The sequence below is a fragment of the Ranitomeya variabilis genome, chromosome 3, assembly GCF_051348905.1.
Source record: "Ranitomeya variabilis isolate aRanVar5 chromosome 3, aRanVar5.hap1, whole genome shotgun sequence".
Lineage (NCBI taxonomy): Eukaryota > Metazoa > Chordata > Amphibia > Anura > Dendrobatidae > Ranitomeya > Ranitomeya variabilis.
Window position 1 is genome coordinate 317,152,063 of NC_135234.1, and position 19,059 is coordinate 317,171,121.

Below are 19,059 nucleotides of genomic sequence, written 5' to 3' on the forward strand. Positions count from 1 at the left end.
TTTTTTGTAACCAGGGTAAACATCGGGTTACTAAGCGCGGCCCTGCGCTTAGTAACCCGATGTTTACCCTGGTTACCCGGGTGCTGCAGGGGGACTTCGGCATCGTTGAAGACAGTTTCAACGATGCCGAAGTCGTTCCCCTGATCGTTGGTCGCTGGGGAGAGCGGTCTGTGTGACAGCTCCCCAGCGACCACACAGCGACTTACCAACGATCACGGCCAGGTCATATCGCTGGTCGTGATCGTTGGTAAATCGCTAAGTGAGACGGGGCCTTAACACACAGCCATTACCTGCCCGTTATGGGGCAAGCTCTATACACCTGCTACTGATTTGCACCGCATATGTAAGACAGTTGTTGGTAAGGGGTTAATTCAGTTAGCCAGTTGTATTTATTTTATTAAACAAGAAACAACAAGACTTTTATTAAACAAGAAAAATGCATTATTCAATTGTTTCTAATTAACCCGTTGTCATCTATAGTGCACTACAACCAAAATTAAGCTCATTAATTATTTCACACATAACTGGTCTTTGAGCTCGGAAATAGCCCTTTCTTCTTTTCCATTTCTGGAGATATCCGACACATGCTAAGAAAATCACCAATAATGTCAATTGACATTTGTTAAGAAGATGAGCTATGCTAAAGGGATACAGTGGTTTATAGTTTAGAAAAAGGTCCGAAATTATGCTTCAGTTACCTTTCACTTTTCATCCAATGGCGGCTTTACATGACACATTAGCAGCCGTTGAACAACCAGTGATTGCCTACAACCAAATCAATCAGCAGTTGTATAATAGCCTGTTTAGATAGTCTGACCATACTTCTATGCCCCACAGAATGATTTTTTATATATTTGTTGTGTTCACATAGATTCTCATGTTATTACTACCACGTATCTTATTTACAAGGATTAATAAGCTACAGAAAATGATGATTTTTAAAGGTAGCTTAAAAATTATTGTCCATAACGAAATAACCTTTTGCTCATTTGTTGGGTGTTTGCTGGCCTATTTAGATTGGATTGATAATTGTCTCATGTATTTCTATGAACACATTTTTCCAGATTATTGTCCCCTCTAAATATACCTTTAAGAGACTGTCAGCATAGAATGACAGGTACAGGCTCTTGAAGAACCCTTGGTGTGGCCAAACAATGAACTATACAGACCCACCTGCTTGTTTTCTCTCTACCACCCCCCTTTCTTTGATTGACAGATCTGGCTTGATAGAGCGGCAATAGGAGGAACACAAGCAAGTGGTGACATGCACTTGAATGTTTGGCATGAGGCACCAAGATCCTGTACTTAGTTCGAACAGTCATTCTGAGCTGACAGAGTCTCTTTAACACTGGCCATATGAAAAAATCTGCCTACTGAATACGGAGAAAAACATTATTGTAATGTATGCACACTTACTAGATTGCATAATCAGTATATGGATTCTTCTGAAAGGCACACTATTTGCTCAATTTAATGCCTTTGACAAAGAATATATAAATATACATGACAACTAGTGTGATCAGGCAATGAAAAATCTTTCTAAATGTGGTCGGAAGATCAGAAGCAATAGACGATCTATCTACTTAGTAGTGGGATTCAGTATTAAGATCTGTTTATCATAGCTCTATTTGACTCTAAAACTAATGTTTAACTGCAGTCACACTATAATGTACAGATAAATACAAAATAATGAGATCCATGGTAAACACATAGTAATGTTGCGTCTTCTGCAGTGCTTCATATGATCGAAAGTGACTGGATCAGATGACAAGTAAGAATGTCTTACTGAGGAGCTTCCTCCCTGCAAAAAAGAAGACAACATAATGGACATAAAACATAAGTAATAGCATGATATAATAATGCAAATTAGTGTAGGTTACTAATGTATTAATTTGTTGGTCTAAATAACAACTTAGACAACACTGAATTTTATACACAAAGGAATAAACTAAAGGGGTCACTTTTTAACCAATATTATTATAAATTCATGTGGACATCATCAAAGTCTTTATATTCTAGGCTAGTATAGGTGTTGTCTATTTATTTTTTTTTAAAACAATATGACAAAGTGCACTTTCACTTATCTGAAATTAACAGGTCTTATAACCCTACCACATCTCATGGGCACCAGTTGGTATTGTTTGCATTAATGACTGGCTGAGTTTGCCAGCCAGCCACCATATAATCACAGCTAAATGCGTAAATGGGTTGGTCACGTTTTCTTGGCTTTCTCAAATGTGCTGGTATCAGCACCTATGGTCACTTACCGATATAGTACTATTAGAAAATCTGCAACACTTCTGATTAGTGAGCTTTACTGAATAATGCTGAGCATGGCAAGGGAAACTATTACAGTGTCAGGTGCAGTGCTATTCAATAAAGACCAGTAATGACCTGAAGCATTTGCTGATTGCTGCTTTGAATCACTGAACTCCTACTTTTTGCCTGAGACCTCATTCACGTGGTAGTATTTGGTCAATATTTTTGCATATACTTGAAAGCAAGGATGTACATAGAAATCATGGAGCCCCATAGAATAAGTTCTGATTCACCCCACCAGCACCACCACTCCCACACCAAAAAAAGAAGGAATATTTGTCAGGGTCACAGAAGAGCATGTCTCACAACTTTGCAGCCCTTTTGAAGTAATTTTACTCCTATTGAAGCCCGAGATTGCTCTTTTATTCCCAACTATATTGACCCCCTGAAACAGAGTATGATTCTTCCACAGTACCCTCCACGCATAAGGTATAATGACCCTACTATACTGCTCCCTCAACTCTCCCCCGGGAAAGAATGGTGACCCCAACACAGTATGATGCCCAAACTGTGGTCGCCACACAGCCCTCCATACATTATAACGGCCCTCCATGCAGCATAATGGTCCCTACACTCCTCCACTCAGTGTGATAGCTACAACACAACCATCCACACTGTATAATGCCACCCAAACAGTAAATGGTACCACCCATACTGGCATCTGCACAGCATGATGGACCCCACAAAAACTTTCACACTGTATAATTCTTTCCATATAGTATAATGGATGGGTGAGGATACAGTAGGTGAGGGTAGAAGTGGTTGAGCAGCGGTATAGTTGAACAGGGTTACTGTAGGTTGTAGGCTTGTTGAAAGAGGTAGGTCTAAAATGTAAAGTGCTGTGGAATATGTTGGCGCTATAGAATTAAAATTATTATTATTAAGGTTTCCACTGTAATTATGAGCTCCATATAGTCCTCCATACAGTATTATGTGCTCCATATAGTCATCCATACAGCATTATGGATTATTATGGGCCCTGCTCAGTCCTCCATACAGTATTATGAGCCCTATGCAGTTCTCCATTGTCATGAATTTAGCACATTCTGCTGGGATCTGTGGTACATTAGCGATTAGAAGATCGCGGTGATTAGCTGAGCACAGTTCCTCTTTAAATCTACATGGCCATTCATGAGTTAACAGGTTTCTTGTGGCATGGAAAGGATTTTAAGTTCCTCATGGTCTATTGGCTGTAGTGCTTATTAGAACCACACCTTTCTATCATATAAACCTCTGTCGGGCTTCCCTCCATGCGAGCAATAGAATCTTCATTCTGTTCCTGGCTTCATTGGAGAAAGTGTTCTGCAGAGTTGCTGTTGTTGTCTTGAGATTGTTGCGTGCATTTTTTTGTGAATAGTTTCCTCTTGTTTGTTCAGCCGGTGTTACCCTTTTACTCCTGCCCCTTTCCTCCCTGGGAAGAGGGTAAGAGCTGCATAGGCTTTTTTTAGGAGCACAGAGAGGTTCGAGACCCAGGTATCTCCACCTTCAGGGTTAACCCTGGGGTTAGGGATAGACTAGGGCCTTCCTAGATTAAGGAACAGTATAGGGTTTCCCCTACCCCAACTGTCCTACGGTCACAGCATGGCATCCATACAGTATGATGGGCCTCATATAATCCTCCATACAGTGGTTTGGAATATTATAGGCCACATATAGTCCTTCATGCAGTATTATGGGTTCTATATACTCCTCCATTGAGTATTATGGGCCTCACACAGTCCTCCATATATTACTGTGGGCTCCACACAGTCCTCCATACATTATTATGGGCCCCACACAGTCCTCCATAACTATTATGGGTCCCTCATAGTCCTCCATACAATATTATGGGATCCATATAGTCCTTCATACAATATTATGGGCCCTATATAGTCCTCCATATAGTATAATGGTCCCACATAGTCCTACATATAGAATAATGGGCCCCAAATACTTCTCCATACAGTATAATGGACCTATATTGATCTCCATACAGTATTATGGTCTCCATATAATCCTCTATACATTATTATAGGTCCCATGTTGTCCTCCATACAGTATTATGGGTCCTATGTAGTCCTCCAATGTCATGAATTTAGCACATTCTGCTGGGACCTGTGGTACATTTGCAATTAGAAGATCAAAGTGATTAGCTGAGCACAGGACCTTTTTAAATCTACATGGCTATTCATGAGTTAACAGGTTTCTTGTGGCATGGAAAGGATTTTAAGTTCCTTATGGTCTATTGGCTGTGGTGCTTATTAGAACCACACCTTTCTATTATATAAACCTCTATTGGGTTTCCCTCCAATCGAGCAATAGAATTTTCATTCTGTTCCTGGCTTCATTGGAGAAAGCAACTAAAGGACTGGTATTTAACAGGGAGAAATACAAGATTCTACATCTGGGCAAGAAAAACTAAAATGATATCTACAGCGTGGGAGAAATAGAACTAAGCAACAGCAAGTGTGAAAAAGACTTGAGTATACTAATACATCACAGACTGTACATGAGTCATGGCAAAATGGCAAAAACAGTTCTTGGATGTATTAATAGAAAAATATTTGAGAACACTCAAGGAAAAAATACACACACGATGTTTGCGGCAATACGTAATAAATAATAGTAGGAAAATACCTACGCTTCAATATGTGTATACATTGATAATTCAAAAAAGGACAAATCGGAAGATATAATCATAAACAAAGAAGAACACCCGAGATACGTCCAGAAATAAATGAAAAGTTTTTTATTATTAATACAAAAAAATGAACAAAAATATAAAAAGGTGGGGACAATACCAGAACTTGAGGGGCACACCGAAGGGACAAACAGACTACACAATGTTCAATTACAATATACCGGAAAAAGTTCATAAAAATAGGAAACAACAGTGAGCACGTGCTAGAAATATTTAATAGAAAAACATTCCAAATATATAGCCGATTCAAAAAATAAATAAATAAAGAACGGCAGTGAACATGTGCTAAAATTAGTTAGCAGACCACAATAACAAATATACTGCCACTCCTAAGAGTAGTATTAAAACATGTGCAAAAAGTGACATGTGCAAAGTATGCAGTGCAAGAAATGTATACATACATATTACTAAAGTGCATATGCTTAATAGAGCGGAGAAACAAAAGGAGAGGGAAGGAGAAAAAATCAGCACAATCGCTGAATGATATAATAATCGAAGGTAATGCACATATAAATATATGTAGCCCAACGAAAATTCACCAAATGAAATATCCAGATAAATACCTTAATGCACGCTGCAGAGTCCCTAGGAAGCGACCGATGTGGGGTCGAATCCTAGGGAAGTGTACAGAGACTGAGCAGAGCAAGCACACACTGGAATCGTACAGGGACTGAGCAGAGCACGCACACACTGGAAGCGTACAGGGACAGAGCAGAGCATGCACACCCTGGAAACGTACAGGTTCAGAGCATAGCACGCACACACTGGAAGCGTACAGGGACCTGATGTACATAAACCTAAGTGGACCTGGAGGGAGCACAGAGAGGCACGATAACAATCAGGCCCTTCCTCTATCAGGAAGCGACCGGATATACCTGGAGGCCTCTGCTCAGGCAGGGCAGCGCTTCCGGGTTAGTACAACCCGGCATCATAAAGAAGCCGGGAGTGCTCGTGACCTAAGCGGCCTAGCGCGCATGCATGGGGAACGGGATCCCCAACGTGAATGAGTAACCGGAAGAAGAGGCAGGACACGGCAAGGGACCCGGGAAGCAAGGTGAGTTGCGCTGTGATAGAACCCCATCTCTTACATCCCCCTTTCATAAGGCTGGAAAGAAATCTCAAGATACGAGCAGCGTTGATGTTCTCCCGTGGTTCCCATGACCTCTCCTCAGGCCCATACCCCTTCCAATCAATAAAGAAGGTTCTCCCCCAAACCTCTCTCCTGGTTAGTATATCTCTTACTTCACAAATGTTATCAGTGCTAACAGGTTGCAGACAAGAACCGACAGAAGAATGATGGCGATTAAGAACCACAGGTTTAGGCCGGCGTCACACTCGGCGTAAGACAATACGGTCCGTATTTTACGGCCGTAATACGGCCGAAATACGGTGAAATGTTCCCAAAATAGTGATCCGTAGTCAGGGTGTGTCAGCGTATTTTGCGCATGGCATCCTCCGTATGTAATCCGTATGGCATCCGTACTGCGAGATTTTCGCGCAGGCTTGCAAAACCGACATCTAATGGATTTATGTGCTCAAATGTTCGGGAAAACATATATACAGTATATATATATATATATGTCATTGAGACACATATATATATATTCTGTATTTAGATTTCATTCAGCGCGATATGTGTTAAAAGCCGGTAATTCAATTGCCGGCTTCTCATTTCTCCTGCACGAACCCGACAGGATATGAGACATGGTTTACATACAGTAAACCATCTCATATCCCCATTTTTTTTGCATATTCCACACTACTAATGTTAGTAGTGTGTATGTGCAAAATTTCAGCGCTGTAGCTGCTGAAATAAAGGGTTAAATGGCGGAAAAAATTGGCGTGGGCTCCCGCGCAATTTTCTCCGCCAGAATGGTAAAGCCAGTGACTGAGGGCAGATATTAATAGCCAGGAGAGGGTCCATGGTTATTGGCCCCCCCCGTGGCTAAAAACATCTGCCCCCAGCCACCCCAGAAAAGGCACATCTGGAAGATGCGCCAATTCTGGCACTTGGCCACTCTCTTCCCACTCCCTGTAGCGGTGGGATATGGGGTAATGAAGGGTTAATGCCACCTTGCTATTGGAAGGTGACATTAAGCCAGATTAATAATGGAGAGGCGTCAATTATGACACCTATCCATTATTAATCCAATTGTAGGAAAGGGTTAAAAAACACACACACATGATTTAAAAGTATTTTAATGAAATAAACACAGCGGTTCTTGTAATAATTTATTGTACTCTCAGTCCATCAGGAACACCCTCGCTTGGAAAAATAATAAACGCACAAGATACATACCTTCTGCTGTCAGATCAGGTCCCACGAAGTAATCCATCTGAAGGGGTTAACTAATATTACAGGCAGAGCTGCGATAATCCACTCGCTCTGCCTGTAATCCCCGGGTGCTGAAAGGAAAGCAGTGATCTATACTTACATTCAGTTGCGGTGATGCGCCCCTGCTGGATGTTCTCATGAACTGCAGCCTGGGAACTTTTTCCCACGCTACAGGTCATATGAGGACATCCACCAGGGGGCGCATCACCGCGACTGAAGGAAATGTAGGTCATTGACCTACATTTCATTCATTCGCGGTGATGCGCCCCCTGGTGGATGTCCTCATATGACCTGTAGCGTGGGAAAAAGTTCCCAGGCTGCAGTTCATGAGAACATCCAGCAGGGGCGCATCACCGCAACTGAATGTAAGTATAGATCACTGCTTTCCTTTCAGCACCCGGGGATTACAGGCAGAGCGAGTGGATTATCGCAGCTCTGCCTGTAATATTAGTTAACCCCTTCAGATGGATTACTTCGTGGGACCTGATCTGACAGCAGAAGGTATGTATCTTGTGCGTTTATTATTTTTCCAAGCGAGGGTGTTCCTGATGGACTGAGAGTACAATAAATTATTACAAGAACCGCTGTGTTTATTTCATTAAAATACTTTTAAATCATGTGTGTGTGTTTTTTAACCCTTTCCTACAATTGGATTAATAATGGATAGGTGTCATAATTGACGCCTCTCCATTATTAATCTGGCTTAATGTCACCTTCCAATAGCAAGGTGGCATTAACCCTTCATTACCCCATATCCCACCGCTACAGGGAGTGGGAAGAGAGTGGCCAAGTGCCAGAATTGGCGCATCTTCCAGATGTGCCTTTTCTGGGGTGGCTGGGGGCAGATGTTTTTAGCCACGGGGGGGGCCAATAACCATGGACCCTCTCCTGGCTATTAATATCTGCCCTCAGTCACTGGCTTTACCATTCTGGCGGAGAAAATTGCGCGGGAGCCCACGCCAATTTTTTCCGCCATTTAACCCTTTATTTCAGCAGCTACAGCGCTGAAATTTTGCACATACACACTACTAACATTAGTAATGTGGAATATGCAAAAAAAATGGGGATATGAGATGGTTTACTGTATGTAAACCATGTCTCATATCCTGTCGGGTTTGTGCAGGAGAAATTAAAAGCCGGCAATTGAATTACCGACTTTTCACTAACACCGCTGCGTATTTCTCGCAAGTCACACTGCTGGTCAGTGTGGAATCCGTATTTTTCACGCCCCCATAGACTTTCATTGGCGATTTTTTTGCGCAGTACGCTGACAAACGCAGCATGCTGCGATTTTGTACGGCCGTAGAAAGCCGTATAATACTGAACCGTAATATACGGCTAATAGGAGCAGCCCCATTGAGAATAATTGTGCCGTATGTTATGCGAGTTTTACGGACGTAGTTTCTGCGCTCTTACGTCCGTAAAACTCGCCAGTGTGACGCCGGCCTTAAGGAGAGACACATGGAAGGAGTTGGAGACACAGAGCAAGGCAGACAGCTTCAACTTGGAGGCCATGTCATTGACTTGAGACAGGATCTCAAAGGGACAAATGTAACGAAGACTAGAGATGAGCGGTGTTCGAGTCGAACTGTTCGCCAATTTCAAATTCGAGCTGTTTTGGGTGGTGTTCGAGTCGTTCGACGAACTCGAACAATTTGCTTAAAATTCGGCTGTTCGAGTTTCTGTTCGATAACTGTTCAAGTTAGTTTTAATGTGAAAATCGTTCATCAAAAGCCTGTTTATCAATGTTAATAGACTATTTCAGTGTACAGTGGGTGGGGGGAGGTGGGGGATAGATCTGTGCTGAAATAATGCCGTCTCCTTTTTTTTTTTTGTTACCGCATTTACAGTGGGGCAGTGCAGTCTCTTAGCCTATCAGCAGTGCACACACACACAGCAATGTGCATATGATGCACACAAGCAAGGGCATGTGTCATTGGCTGTGTATGTCACAAGTCCTTGACCTATAAGAACCAGCCATTTTCCCCATCGCCACCGTTTCCTCACTGCTGCAGCTTAGTGTTAGACGGCACCGCTGCTGTGGGCGCTATACAGTCTAAAAGTGTTTTTTGTGAGCGAATTTTCTGTTAGATAGAGATAGGTTTAGGGAGTCGGGACTAGTTACAATATCAGCCCTTTTCAGGGTAGGTTACAGCAGTTCATAGCACTTTTTGCCAGGCAGGTCTGTGCCAGTGCTGTGCAAGTGTTTGTCACAGCATTTGGTGTAATCTAGCTCAGACAATCCTTTTGGGCTAGTAGCATTGTCTGGTAGTCATCCGAGTAGCCCGCCTGTGAAGCTAGCCACACCACCTGTGTATCTAAATTTTAACTGCATCTAACCCAGTAAATCGTTTTGGGCTTAGTAGCAGTGTCTGCACGTCAGTGGAGTAGCCGCCTGTGAAGCTAGCTACACTGCCTGTGTATCAAAATTTTTACTGCATCTAACCCAGTAAATCGTTTTGGGCCTAGGAGCAGTGTCTGCACATCAGCGGAGTAGCCCGCCTGTAAAGCTAGCTACACCGCCTGTGTATCTAAATTTTTACTGCATCTAACAAAGTAAATCATTTTGGGCTTAGTAGCAGTGTCTGCACGTCAGCGGAGTAGCCCACCTGTGAAGCTACACTGCCTGTGTATCTAAATTTTTACTGCATCTAACCCAGTAAATCGTTTTGGGCCTAGGAGCAGTGTCTGCACATCAGCGGAGTAGCCCGCCTGTGAAGCTAACTGCACCACCTGTGTATCTAAATTTTTACTGCATCTAACCCAGTAAATCATTTTGGGTCTAGGAGCAGTGTCTGCACGTCAGCAGAGTAGCCCGCCTGTGAAGCTAACTACACTGCCTGTGTATGTAAATTTTTACTGCATCTAACCCAGTAAATCGTTTTGGGCCTAGGAGCAGTGTCTGCACGTCAGCGGAGTAGCCCGCCTGTGAAGCTAACTACACTGCCTGTGTATGTAAATTTTTACTGCATCTAACCCAGTAAATCATTTTGGGCCTAGTACCACAGTTTGGCCACTCTGCTCTGCTCGGTTTCCATCCATCGTTTTTTGTGCCAACAACTACAGAGTTGCCAATTAGTAAAGCACCAAAATGAGTGGCAAAAGGCCTGCTGCTGGTGGAAAGGGGAATAGGTGTGTTGGAAAGGGAAAAAAAGTTGTGTCCGTGGGGTAGGTGGTAAAGCAACAGTAACATCTGCAGAAGAAAGACCATCTTCCAGCCAAAGTAAGATGTCTACTTCTTTTCGTGGACAATCTGATATGATCCCTTTCTTATGACCATCGCTACGAGCATCGCTACAAATTCCAGATGAGGCACAAAAACAGCAGGTGCTTGAACGGATATTAAGTGTTCATTCAAGTGGGCTCTCCTCCACCTCAACTTCAATATCACAAATACTCCAGTCCTCAGAGGTGTCACTCCAATCGCACTTGCTTCCTCACAGCTCCCAAGTCTCCAGCCGCCCGTCTGAGTATGGGGTAACACAGATGGTTGGGTCTGCAGAGCTGCAGTGTTTACTCTACTATAGCCTGGGAATCAGAGGTCTGCTCCAGAGCTTCTGTGAATCCAGATGAGGAAATGATCTGCACTGATGCCCAGAGTCTTTGTGAGTCGGATCCAGGCCCAGATGAAGAAGGTTCTGAGCATAATGTAGACCCTCGTTCCCAAACTGTAACTCCTGTTGGTGGAGACAATGAGGAAGATGATGATGAGACTGAGATACCTGATTGGAACGAAAACTTGACTTTTCGGTCAGGGCAGGAAGAGGTTGGCTCTGAGGACAACGAGTGTGAGAACACACAGGGTGATGATAACGAGGTTGGAGACCCCACTTACTGTCAACCCACCGTCCGCCAGTCCATGAGGTCAGCAGAGGAGGTGGAGGAGGATGCTAGTGACTATGAGGTTAGTTTCCACCTTCCTGGGCAGAGATGGAGTAGTGGAAGGATGTCAACAACTGCATCCTCAACCACAACTATGCCTCTGAGCACAAGTCGTGTTGGCTCTTCAGGTGGCATGGGCTCTAAGCCTTGCATAGCTTGGGCATTTTTTGAGATTGCAAAGGATGACCCAACTCATGTTGTCTGTAAGATTTGTCACCAAAATCTCAGTAGAGGCCAAAAAATGAATAGTTTGAGTACTTCATGCATGAACCGTCACATGGATATGAGGCATAAGTTGCAGTGGGAAGCTCACTGTGCTACAATGCAGCCTAGTGGGCCGGGCCAACCACCGTCTGCCCAATCAAGTGCATCCGCGGCCCCTTCATCCTCTGTGACTGTGGGGACAGCAGTCGCACATGGTTTTGGACGCAGACCTTCCACCTCTTTACCCGCAACAGCCAGTGTGATTGGCAGGTCATCAGTAAATTTGCAAGTGGAAACACCCGCTGGTGTTGAACGCTCTCCGACATCGAGACCACCACATTTTGATCAAGGCAACATATTTCCGCCTGCACCTTCCTCACAAACCAGCAGTTTGCCAGAGACACCCTACTCAAGCCCATCTAAGCACGTCAGCCAGCCCTCAGTCCCTTCGATGTGAACAAGTAAAAGACCATTTCCTCCTAGCCATGACAAAGCTAAGAGGTTGAATTTCACCATCTGCAAGCTGTTGGCTACAGAAATGCTGCCTTTCCGCCTGGTGGACACACAAGATTTTCGAGACCTTATGTCCGTCGCAGTGCCCCAGTACCAGATGCCCAGTCACCACTACTTCTCAAAGAAAGCTGTGCCTGCGCTACACCAGCATGTTGCAAACAACATCACCGCTTCCTTGAGAAACTCTGTGTGTGACAGGGTGCATTTCACCACAGACACTTGGACGAGTAGACATGGACAGGGGCGTTACATGTCGGTGACTGGGCACTGGGTAACTATGGTGACATCAGGAGAAGGGGCTGCTTTCCAAGTCTTGCCATCCCCACGAGTTGCGCGTCGATCCTCTGTATTTCTAAGTTCCTCCCCTGCTTCTGCCTCCTCAACCTCCTCTCGGTCCTCCACCTGCACCCAAAGCCTGTCTGGTAATGCCACCCACGTTCTAACTGCGCAGAAAGAATCCTGCACAGCTCCTTACTATGCTGTCACCAGGGCTCAACGGCATCAGGCGGTGTTTACCTTGAAATGTCTGGGAAATGTGAGTCACAGAGCTGAGGAGTTGTGGTCAGCTCTGGAGACCGAGTTCCATCAATGGTTGCCTCCACTGAACCTGCAGCTAGGGAAGGCCATGTGCGACAATGCTGCAAACCTGGGTGCAGCCCTTCACCGGGGCAATGTCACACACGTGACACGTGCGTTGCATGGCTCACGTTTTGAATCTGGTTGTCCAGGAATTTTTATCCCACTATCCCGGACTAGATGGGCTTCTGCAGAGGGCACGGTCGCTGTGTGCTCTTTTCCGCCGTTCACTTCCCGCAGCTCAACGACTTACATCTCTTCAGAAGTTGTTGGGCCTGCCAGTTCACCGGCTGAAATGCGATAAGCCCACACGGTGTATTTCAACTCTGCACATGTTGCAGCGACTGTGGCAGCACCGACGAGCCCTGGTGCAATATGTTATGATGTATAGCCTGGGCCTACGAGATCCAAAGGTGGGGCAAATCATGCTGCAGGAGTGGTCTCAGATCAGGGACCTATACACCCTTCTGCACAGTTTTGAAATGTTTAGTGCTGATGATGCCATTATCAGCATGACTATTCCGGTCATTTACATGCTGGAGCACACCTTAAAGGGAACCTGTCACCCCCCCCCCCCCCCCCAGTCATTTCAAACTAAAAGAGCCACCTTGTGCAGCAGTAATGCTGCATTCTGACAAGGTGGCTCTTTTAGTTCTGGGTGCTGTAACTAGAGAAATAATCAGTTTTTTAATTTGTCAGAAATACCTGGTCTTCAGTCAATGAGGCTGGCATTTCCCCCCTGCTTTAGACGCCACACAGCTGTCACTCACATCTTCTTGGCGCTGGGTGCCGCCTCCTACTCACCGCTGTTTTGAAAATAGTCGGCGCCTGCTCTCTTTTCCAATGCCTGGTGCAGGCGCAGTGAGCGCTGCCCGTGTTTCTGGAGCGCCCCCAGAGGCAGGGCAGTGGGGTACTCAGCATCGGGTCCCTCTGTCTCGGTTCTGGGGATGTCATGGTGGCCCAACCCGGCCCGTGGCCCTGCTAAAGGGCGCCTAATTAAAGGGGATGAAAGTTTGTCAAGTAGGGATCCCGGGTCAACAAAGGGATCCCTTTAAGAGACATAACCCTGAACGGGTTTAAAGCAGCAAAAACAGGAAAACAAACAGTTAACTATTTACAGTTTTCGGTTCTCCGAGGTTTAGTTGGACGGCTTCCAGGGCTGCACCTGGCACTTATCCCTTCTTGGCCTGGGAAGGGTGAGGTCCAGGGTTACACCCAGTGCTGGATAAACGCCGTTAATCCGTCTTTCATGTACAGTTAAGTCATGCGCAGCGATGGAGGTCTGCGTAGCGTGAGTATGGGCATTTGCTGCAGCAGAGGTATCGGCTGCGGCAAGATCAGTCACTGGAACAGAGTCAGCAGCTGTGGCACTAGCAGTCGCTGGACTGGTGTCGGTCATCAGGGCAGGGTCATTCTTCATACCTGCTTCAGAAGCGGTCCCTCCGGTACCGGTCTGCTCTGTCTCCGCTGGGGTCTGGAACGCTGGTTGCGGGGCCTTGTGCTGCGACGTTGTCATCTCTGTTTGCAGCATCTCGCTTTCCGGCAGGGCCTTGCTTTCTGGCTTCGGAGCGCTGGAACTTCTTTCTTGCTCCAGACCAGACGAGGCTGCCGACAGGTGTCTGGGGAGGCTCCCGATGAAGGTCTTCTTCCACCCGGCCTCAGTGCTCAGCTGCGTCCGCCGGAGTTGGTCGCTGAGCTCGTCCACTCCGGCCTGCAGGAATTCAGCATCAGCGGTGGAGGCCTGGTTAAGGTGCCCCGCCGGGTAGCTGGGGGAGTCCTCTGCTCCGACCCCACGCTCCGGCTCTGGGTGGCTGGCCATGGCGTCCTCCACGTGGCTGACTTCTTCTTTGTCCTTTTTCCGCTCTCTCCTTCGTGGGCGGTTTCGCTTTTTTTGTCTCCGCCCTCCATTGAGGATCAGGAGGCGGATCTCGGCTGCTGATGGACACGTCCTCAAGGTACAGAAATATTTAGACTGGGCGGCCATTGTTCTTCGCGCTCTTCGGTTCGTTCACGCCCACAACTCCACGCCCTTCTTCTTCACCTGCGCTCCTTGTGGCGCTGTAATGGCGGTGGTTTTGGAGAGAATTTTTGGCGGCAAGTGGCAAAACACAGTCTTGGCAATAAATCACAGTTCAAGCACAATTCCGACACAGTTCTTAGGCATACATGACCTGATTTTCAGGCTTAAGTAGAACCTGTTCGTGACGCCAAGATTTGGAGCGCCCCCCAGATGCAGGGCAGTGGAGTACTCGGTACCGGGTCCCTCTGTCTCAGTTCTGGGGATGTCACGGTGGCCCGACCCGGCCCATGGCCCTGCTAAGGGGCGCCCAATTAAAGGGGATGAAAGTTTGTCAAGTGTTCGTGACGCCACCTGTGGTATTCAGTCAGGGTGACCGACGCTGCTAGGGGTCCACTGGGGTGATGGAATGGCAGCTAGATGGTATACCTTCCCACAGGTGAAGTATGTCCCCAGGGCTTCCCTTGATGAGTGGATAGTAATGGTGTAGGTCGCAGTAAATGACGAAGACACAGGGTTGCAGTCTCTTTACCTTTTTACTGAAGGCTTCGGCATCCACAATCCAGAGCACTGCTAACAGGGCTGGCTGAGACCTGCCGGTCTGAAGGCACATCCAGAGTTCCCTTTGCAGGTGGAAATCAGTAGCCTTCCTACTAGCGCCTGTGTGCTGTAGTACTTCCCTGCTGAGCACCACGGGATAGTCCTCACAACTGTCGTGTATGTTTCTGTCTCTCTCTCTCTCCGTCCCCCAGATGATATGGATTGGACGCACCCGTATGACGGGGTAGGCCTGGAGCTATTTTATAGGGACCCTAGAGACACCCCTCTCCCACAATTTGCCTCTGTTGTCTTCATTAGGTGTAAAGGTTGGACAACCAACTTGGAATTAACTGCCCTGCCGTAGTTCAGAGTAATGCGTAGAGCCAATCACTCCCTCGGCGTTCCGGCCGCCGGCTACGTGCCTCAGAAGGATGTTGCCGATCTCAAGGCAGGACTCCTCCTGGTATTATCTCCTTGTGCTGTGATCTCGTTTCTCACTTCTCCACAATATACTTCGCTTCTGGTCCTTTCTTAGGATGCTGCCGCAAGGAAGTGCAGGCGCAGCTCCGTAACGCTCTATCTCGTGCTAGGCCGCTGTCAGGATCCCACCCCTGACAGGTCCTCCCTGGGTCTCCCCAGTCAGCTTCTCTCTCTCTGACTCGATGTTCCTGGGGCCGAGCCCAGTCAGCTTCTCCCTAACTTCCTATCCGACTACCAGTTTTACCAGAGTGTGAGGAGTGGCCTAATAGATAGGACCCTTTGCTCCCCCTGGTGGCCGGAGTGTGAAGTGTAGTGTGTGACTGTGATACCTGGTCAGGTGAACTCCTTTAGTGCCATCAGACGTACCATCACTCCCCCTTGTGGAAGAGCGACAATACTGCAATGACCAGGACTCTGGGGCACTGCATTTCCTCATATGCAGCCCAGCTGACTGCGCCTGCGCTGCCGCCCTGCTTGTGATTCCCAGCCCCACAGTGACTTATGATTTATTCACATTGCGGGGCTGGGATTCACAGACAGGGCGGCCGCGCAGGCGCAGTCAGCTGGGCTGCATATGAGGAAAGACGGGCAGCGCTCACTGCGCCTGCACCAGGCAGGGGAATAGAGCGCAGGCGCCAGCTATTTTCAAAACAGCGGCGAGGAGGCGGCGGCGCCCGGCGCCAAGAAGATGTGAGTGACAGCTGTGTGGCGTCTAAAGCAGGGGGGAAACGCCGGCCTCCTTGACTGAAGACCAGGTATTTCTGACAAATTAAAAAACAGATTATTTCTCTAGTTACAGCACCCAGAACTAAAAGAGCCACCTTGTCAGAATGCAGCATTACTGCTGCACAAGGTGGCTCTTTTAGTTTGAAATGACTGGGGGGTAACAGGTTCCCTTTAAACAGTATTCGGAGTCAGGTGGTGGGACAAGAGGAGGAGGAAGATGAACAGGAGGAGTTGTATGCGGAAGGGATAATATCTCGAAGGTCCAGACGGTCGGCAGCACCAAGGCGGCTGGCATTGGAGGATGGGGGAGGAGGATTACCAAGGGCGCATGGTAGCAGCCAAATTGTTGAGGAAGGTGCAGGAGCCGAGGAAGAAGTGGAGGACGAACTGGCGCTGGGCATGGAAGACTCAATCAGATGAGGGAGACCTTGATCAAATTTCTGTTGTGCGAGGTTGGGGAGAGAGGGCAGAGGAAGGAAGCATGATTCTCACCTCGCCACCACCAAGACAAGAAGGACTCCTCCTGGATGCGCAAGACACATGAGTGCCTTCTTGCTGCACCACCTGCAACATGCCGACTACTGGGTTGCCACACTCTTAGATCCCCGGTACAAAAGTACATTTGGCGAAATAATTCCTGCCATAGAAAAGGATTCACGTGTGCAGGAGTATCAGCAGAGACTGTTACAGAATCTTACATCTGCTTTTCCACAAAACACCAGTGGTGCACGCAGTGAATCTCTGAGTTCTAACCTCCCAACCATGGGACTGTCGAGTCATCACTCAAACTGTAACAGTAACATTGTATCTGGTGGTAACAGCAATTTTTTTCAATCATTTCAAGTATTTTTTTACCTTCTTTTGCAAGGCCACAGGAGACAAGAAGTCTGACGCATAGCCAATGCCTAGAGAGGATGGTACAGGAGAATCTCCAAGTTAACATCGATGCCATGAGTGTGGAACTGGACCCTTGCTCATTTTGGGCTTCCAATCTGGAAAAATGGCCTGAGCTCCCACTCATGCCTTGGAGATCTTGTCGTGCCCTGCAGCCAGCGTTCTCTCTGAACGTGTGTTCAGCGCTGCTGGTGGTGTGCTGACAGATAAACGCATGCGGCTGTCCAGTGACAATGTAGACAGACTAACGTTCATCAAGATGAGCAAATCCTGCACCCGCAATGACTTTTCTACCCCTGTGTCATCCTGGGGAGACTGAAAGCTTGATGATTTTTGAAAATCACCACACCAACCATTTTAAGAAACTCTGGCGAAATTGATGCCACTTAAATGGTGTCTGTGGCCCAATTTTTGGAAAAAATTGAGACTCTTTTTGGAGTCCCCTTGCTGTGTTTTACATGACGTTGGCATCGTCAATTCCAGGTGGGTGGGGTCGCTCCCTCCCTTTTAACCTTTAGAAACTATATACACTATGGCTTGGGGTAAGACAGATGGTTGAGTCTGCAGAGCTGTTTACTCATACTATGGCCTGGGATTCAGAGATCTGCTCCAAAGCTTCAGTGTCTGCTAGTCAGCAGAGTAATCCACCCATGAAGCAAGCTACACCACCTGTTTATCTAATTAATAATTTTGAACTGCATCTAGCCCAGGCAATACTTTGGGCCTAGTAGCAGTATCTGCTACTCAGCAGAGTAGCCCACTTATGAAGCAAGCTACACCGCCTGTTTAAATAATTACTAATTTTTTACTGCATCTAGCCCAGGAAATCCTTTGGGGCCTAGTAGCATTTTGTGCTACTTCGCAGAGTACCCCACCCATGAAGCAAGCTACACCGCCTGTTTATCTAAGTACTAATTTTTAACTGCATCTAGCCCAGGCAATACTTTGCTGAGCAGCAGAAACTGCTACCAGGCCCAGAGTACCCCACCCATGAAGCAAGCTACACCGCCTTCTTCCTTTCTCAATCTAACCCCTCGGCTCTGGGGTGTCCGCTTTCCCTCCAGTTCTCTCCTTCTCACAGGTGGACTACTGCGTGTATTCACACTGTGGAGAATCTTTTGGGCCCAGGCATAAGAAGTTGTCAAGGTAATGGATAATATGTGCTCCCTTAGAAAAGTCCATGACGACCCATTCGAGGAAGCAACTAAATGCCTCAAATAGTGAGCAGGATATGGAGCACCCCATGGGCAAACAGCGATCTATGTAGTATGCTCCTTCACAGAAGCAGCCCCATAGGCGGACACTATTCGGAGGCACAGGTAGTAACCGGAACGCCCCCTCAATGTCCGTTTTGGCCATTAGGGTGCCGCTTCCCAACTTATTGACCCGCCTGATTGCCTTGTCAAAGGAGGTACAGTATATAGTACTGTACTTGGTTCCGCGTCGATGTTGTCGTTTACCGACCTGCCCCTTGGATATGACAAATGGTGGATTAGTCTGAATGTATTGGGTTCCTTTTTTGGCACGACTCCCAATGGGGGTACCACTACGTCTTCTAAGGAAAGTGTTCTGAATGGACCCGCCATTCTACCTAAAGATATTTCTTTTTTAATTTTTTTTTTGTCACGACGTCTGGATGTTGGTAGGCTGATTTTAGATTTTTACTACAGCCTTTCTTGATTTTAGAAGGGCATAACATGCCTATATCTGTATCTGTTATACTTGACAAAGGCCATTTTGTGGCCGAAACGTTGTATAATGTGATGGCAGAATAAAGATTTTGTACTATTTTTTCACCTGGAAACGGATGCTGCTCTTTCTTCAACTTTTTGTGAGTATTGGTCCAGTTGGATCCATGGACTTTGGAGTGTGCACTGTGATTATCTGAGTGCT

The 19,059-nt window shown here is 46.5% G+C and overlaps 1 protein-coding gene across 1 annotated transcript in view; it reads right to left on the bottom strand.

Annotated features, from left to right (window-relative positions):
- Positions 1-369: 369 nt before the first annotated feature.
- The window catches only part of CD164L2 (CD164 molecule like 2), a 447,628-nt gene continuing 428,938 nt past the window's right edge, over positions 370-19,059 (bottom strand). The window contains exon 5 of the mRNA XM_077299585.1: positions 370-1,801. Coding sequence (XP_077155700.1) covers positions 1,783-1,801 — 19 coding nt within the window. The 3' untranslated portion in view covers positions 370-1,782. The remainder of the gene's footprint in view (positions 1,802-19,059) is intronic.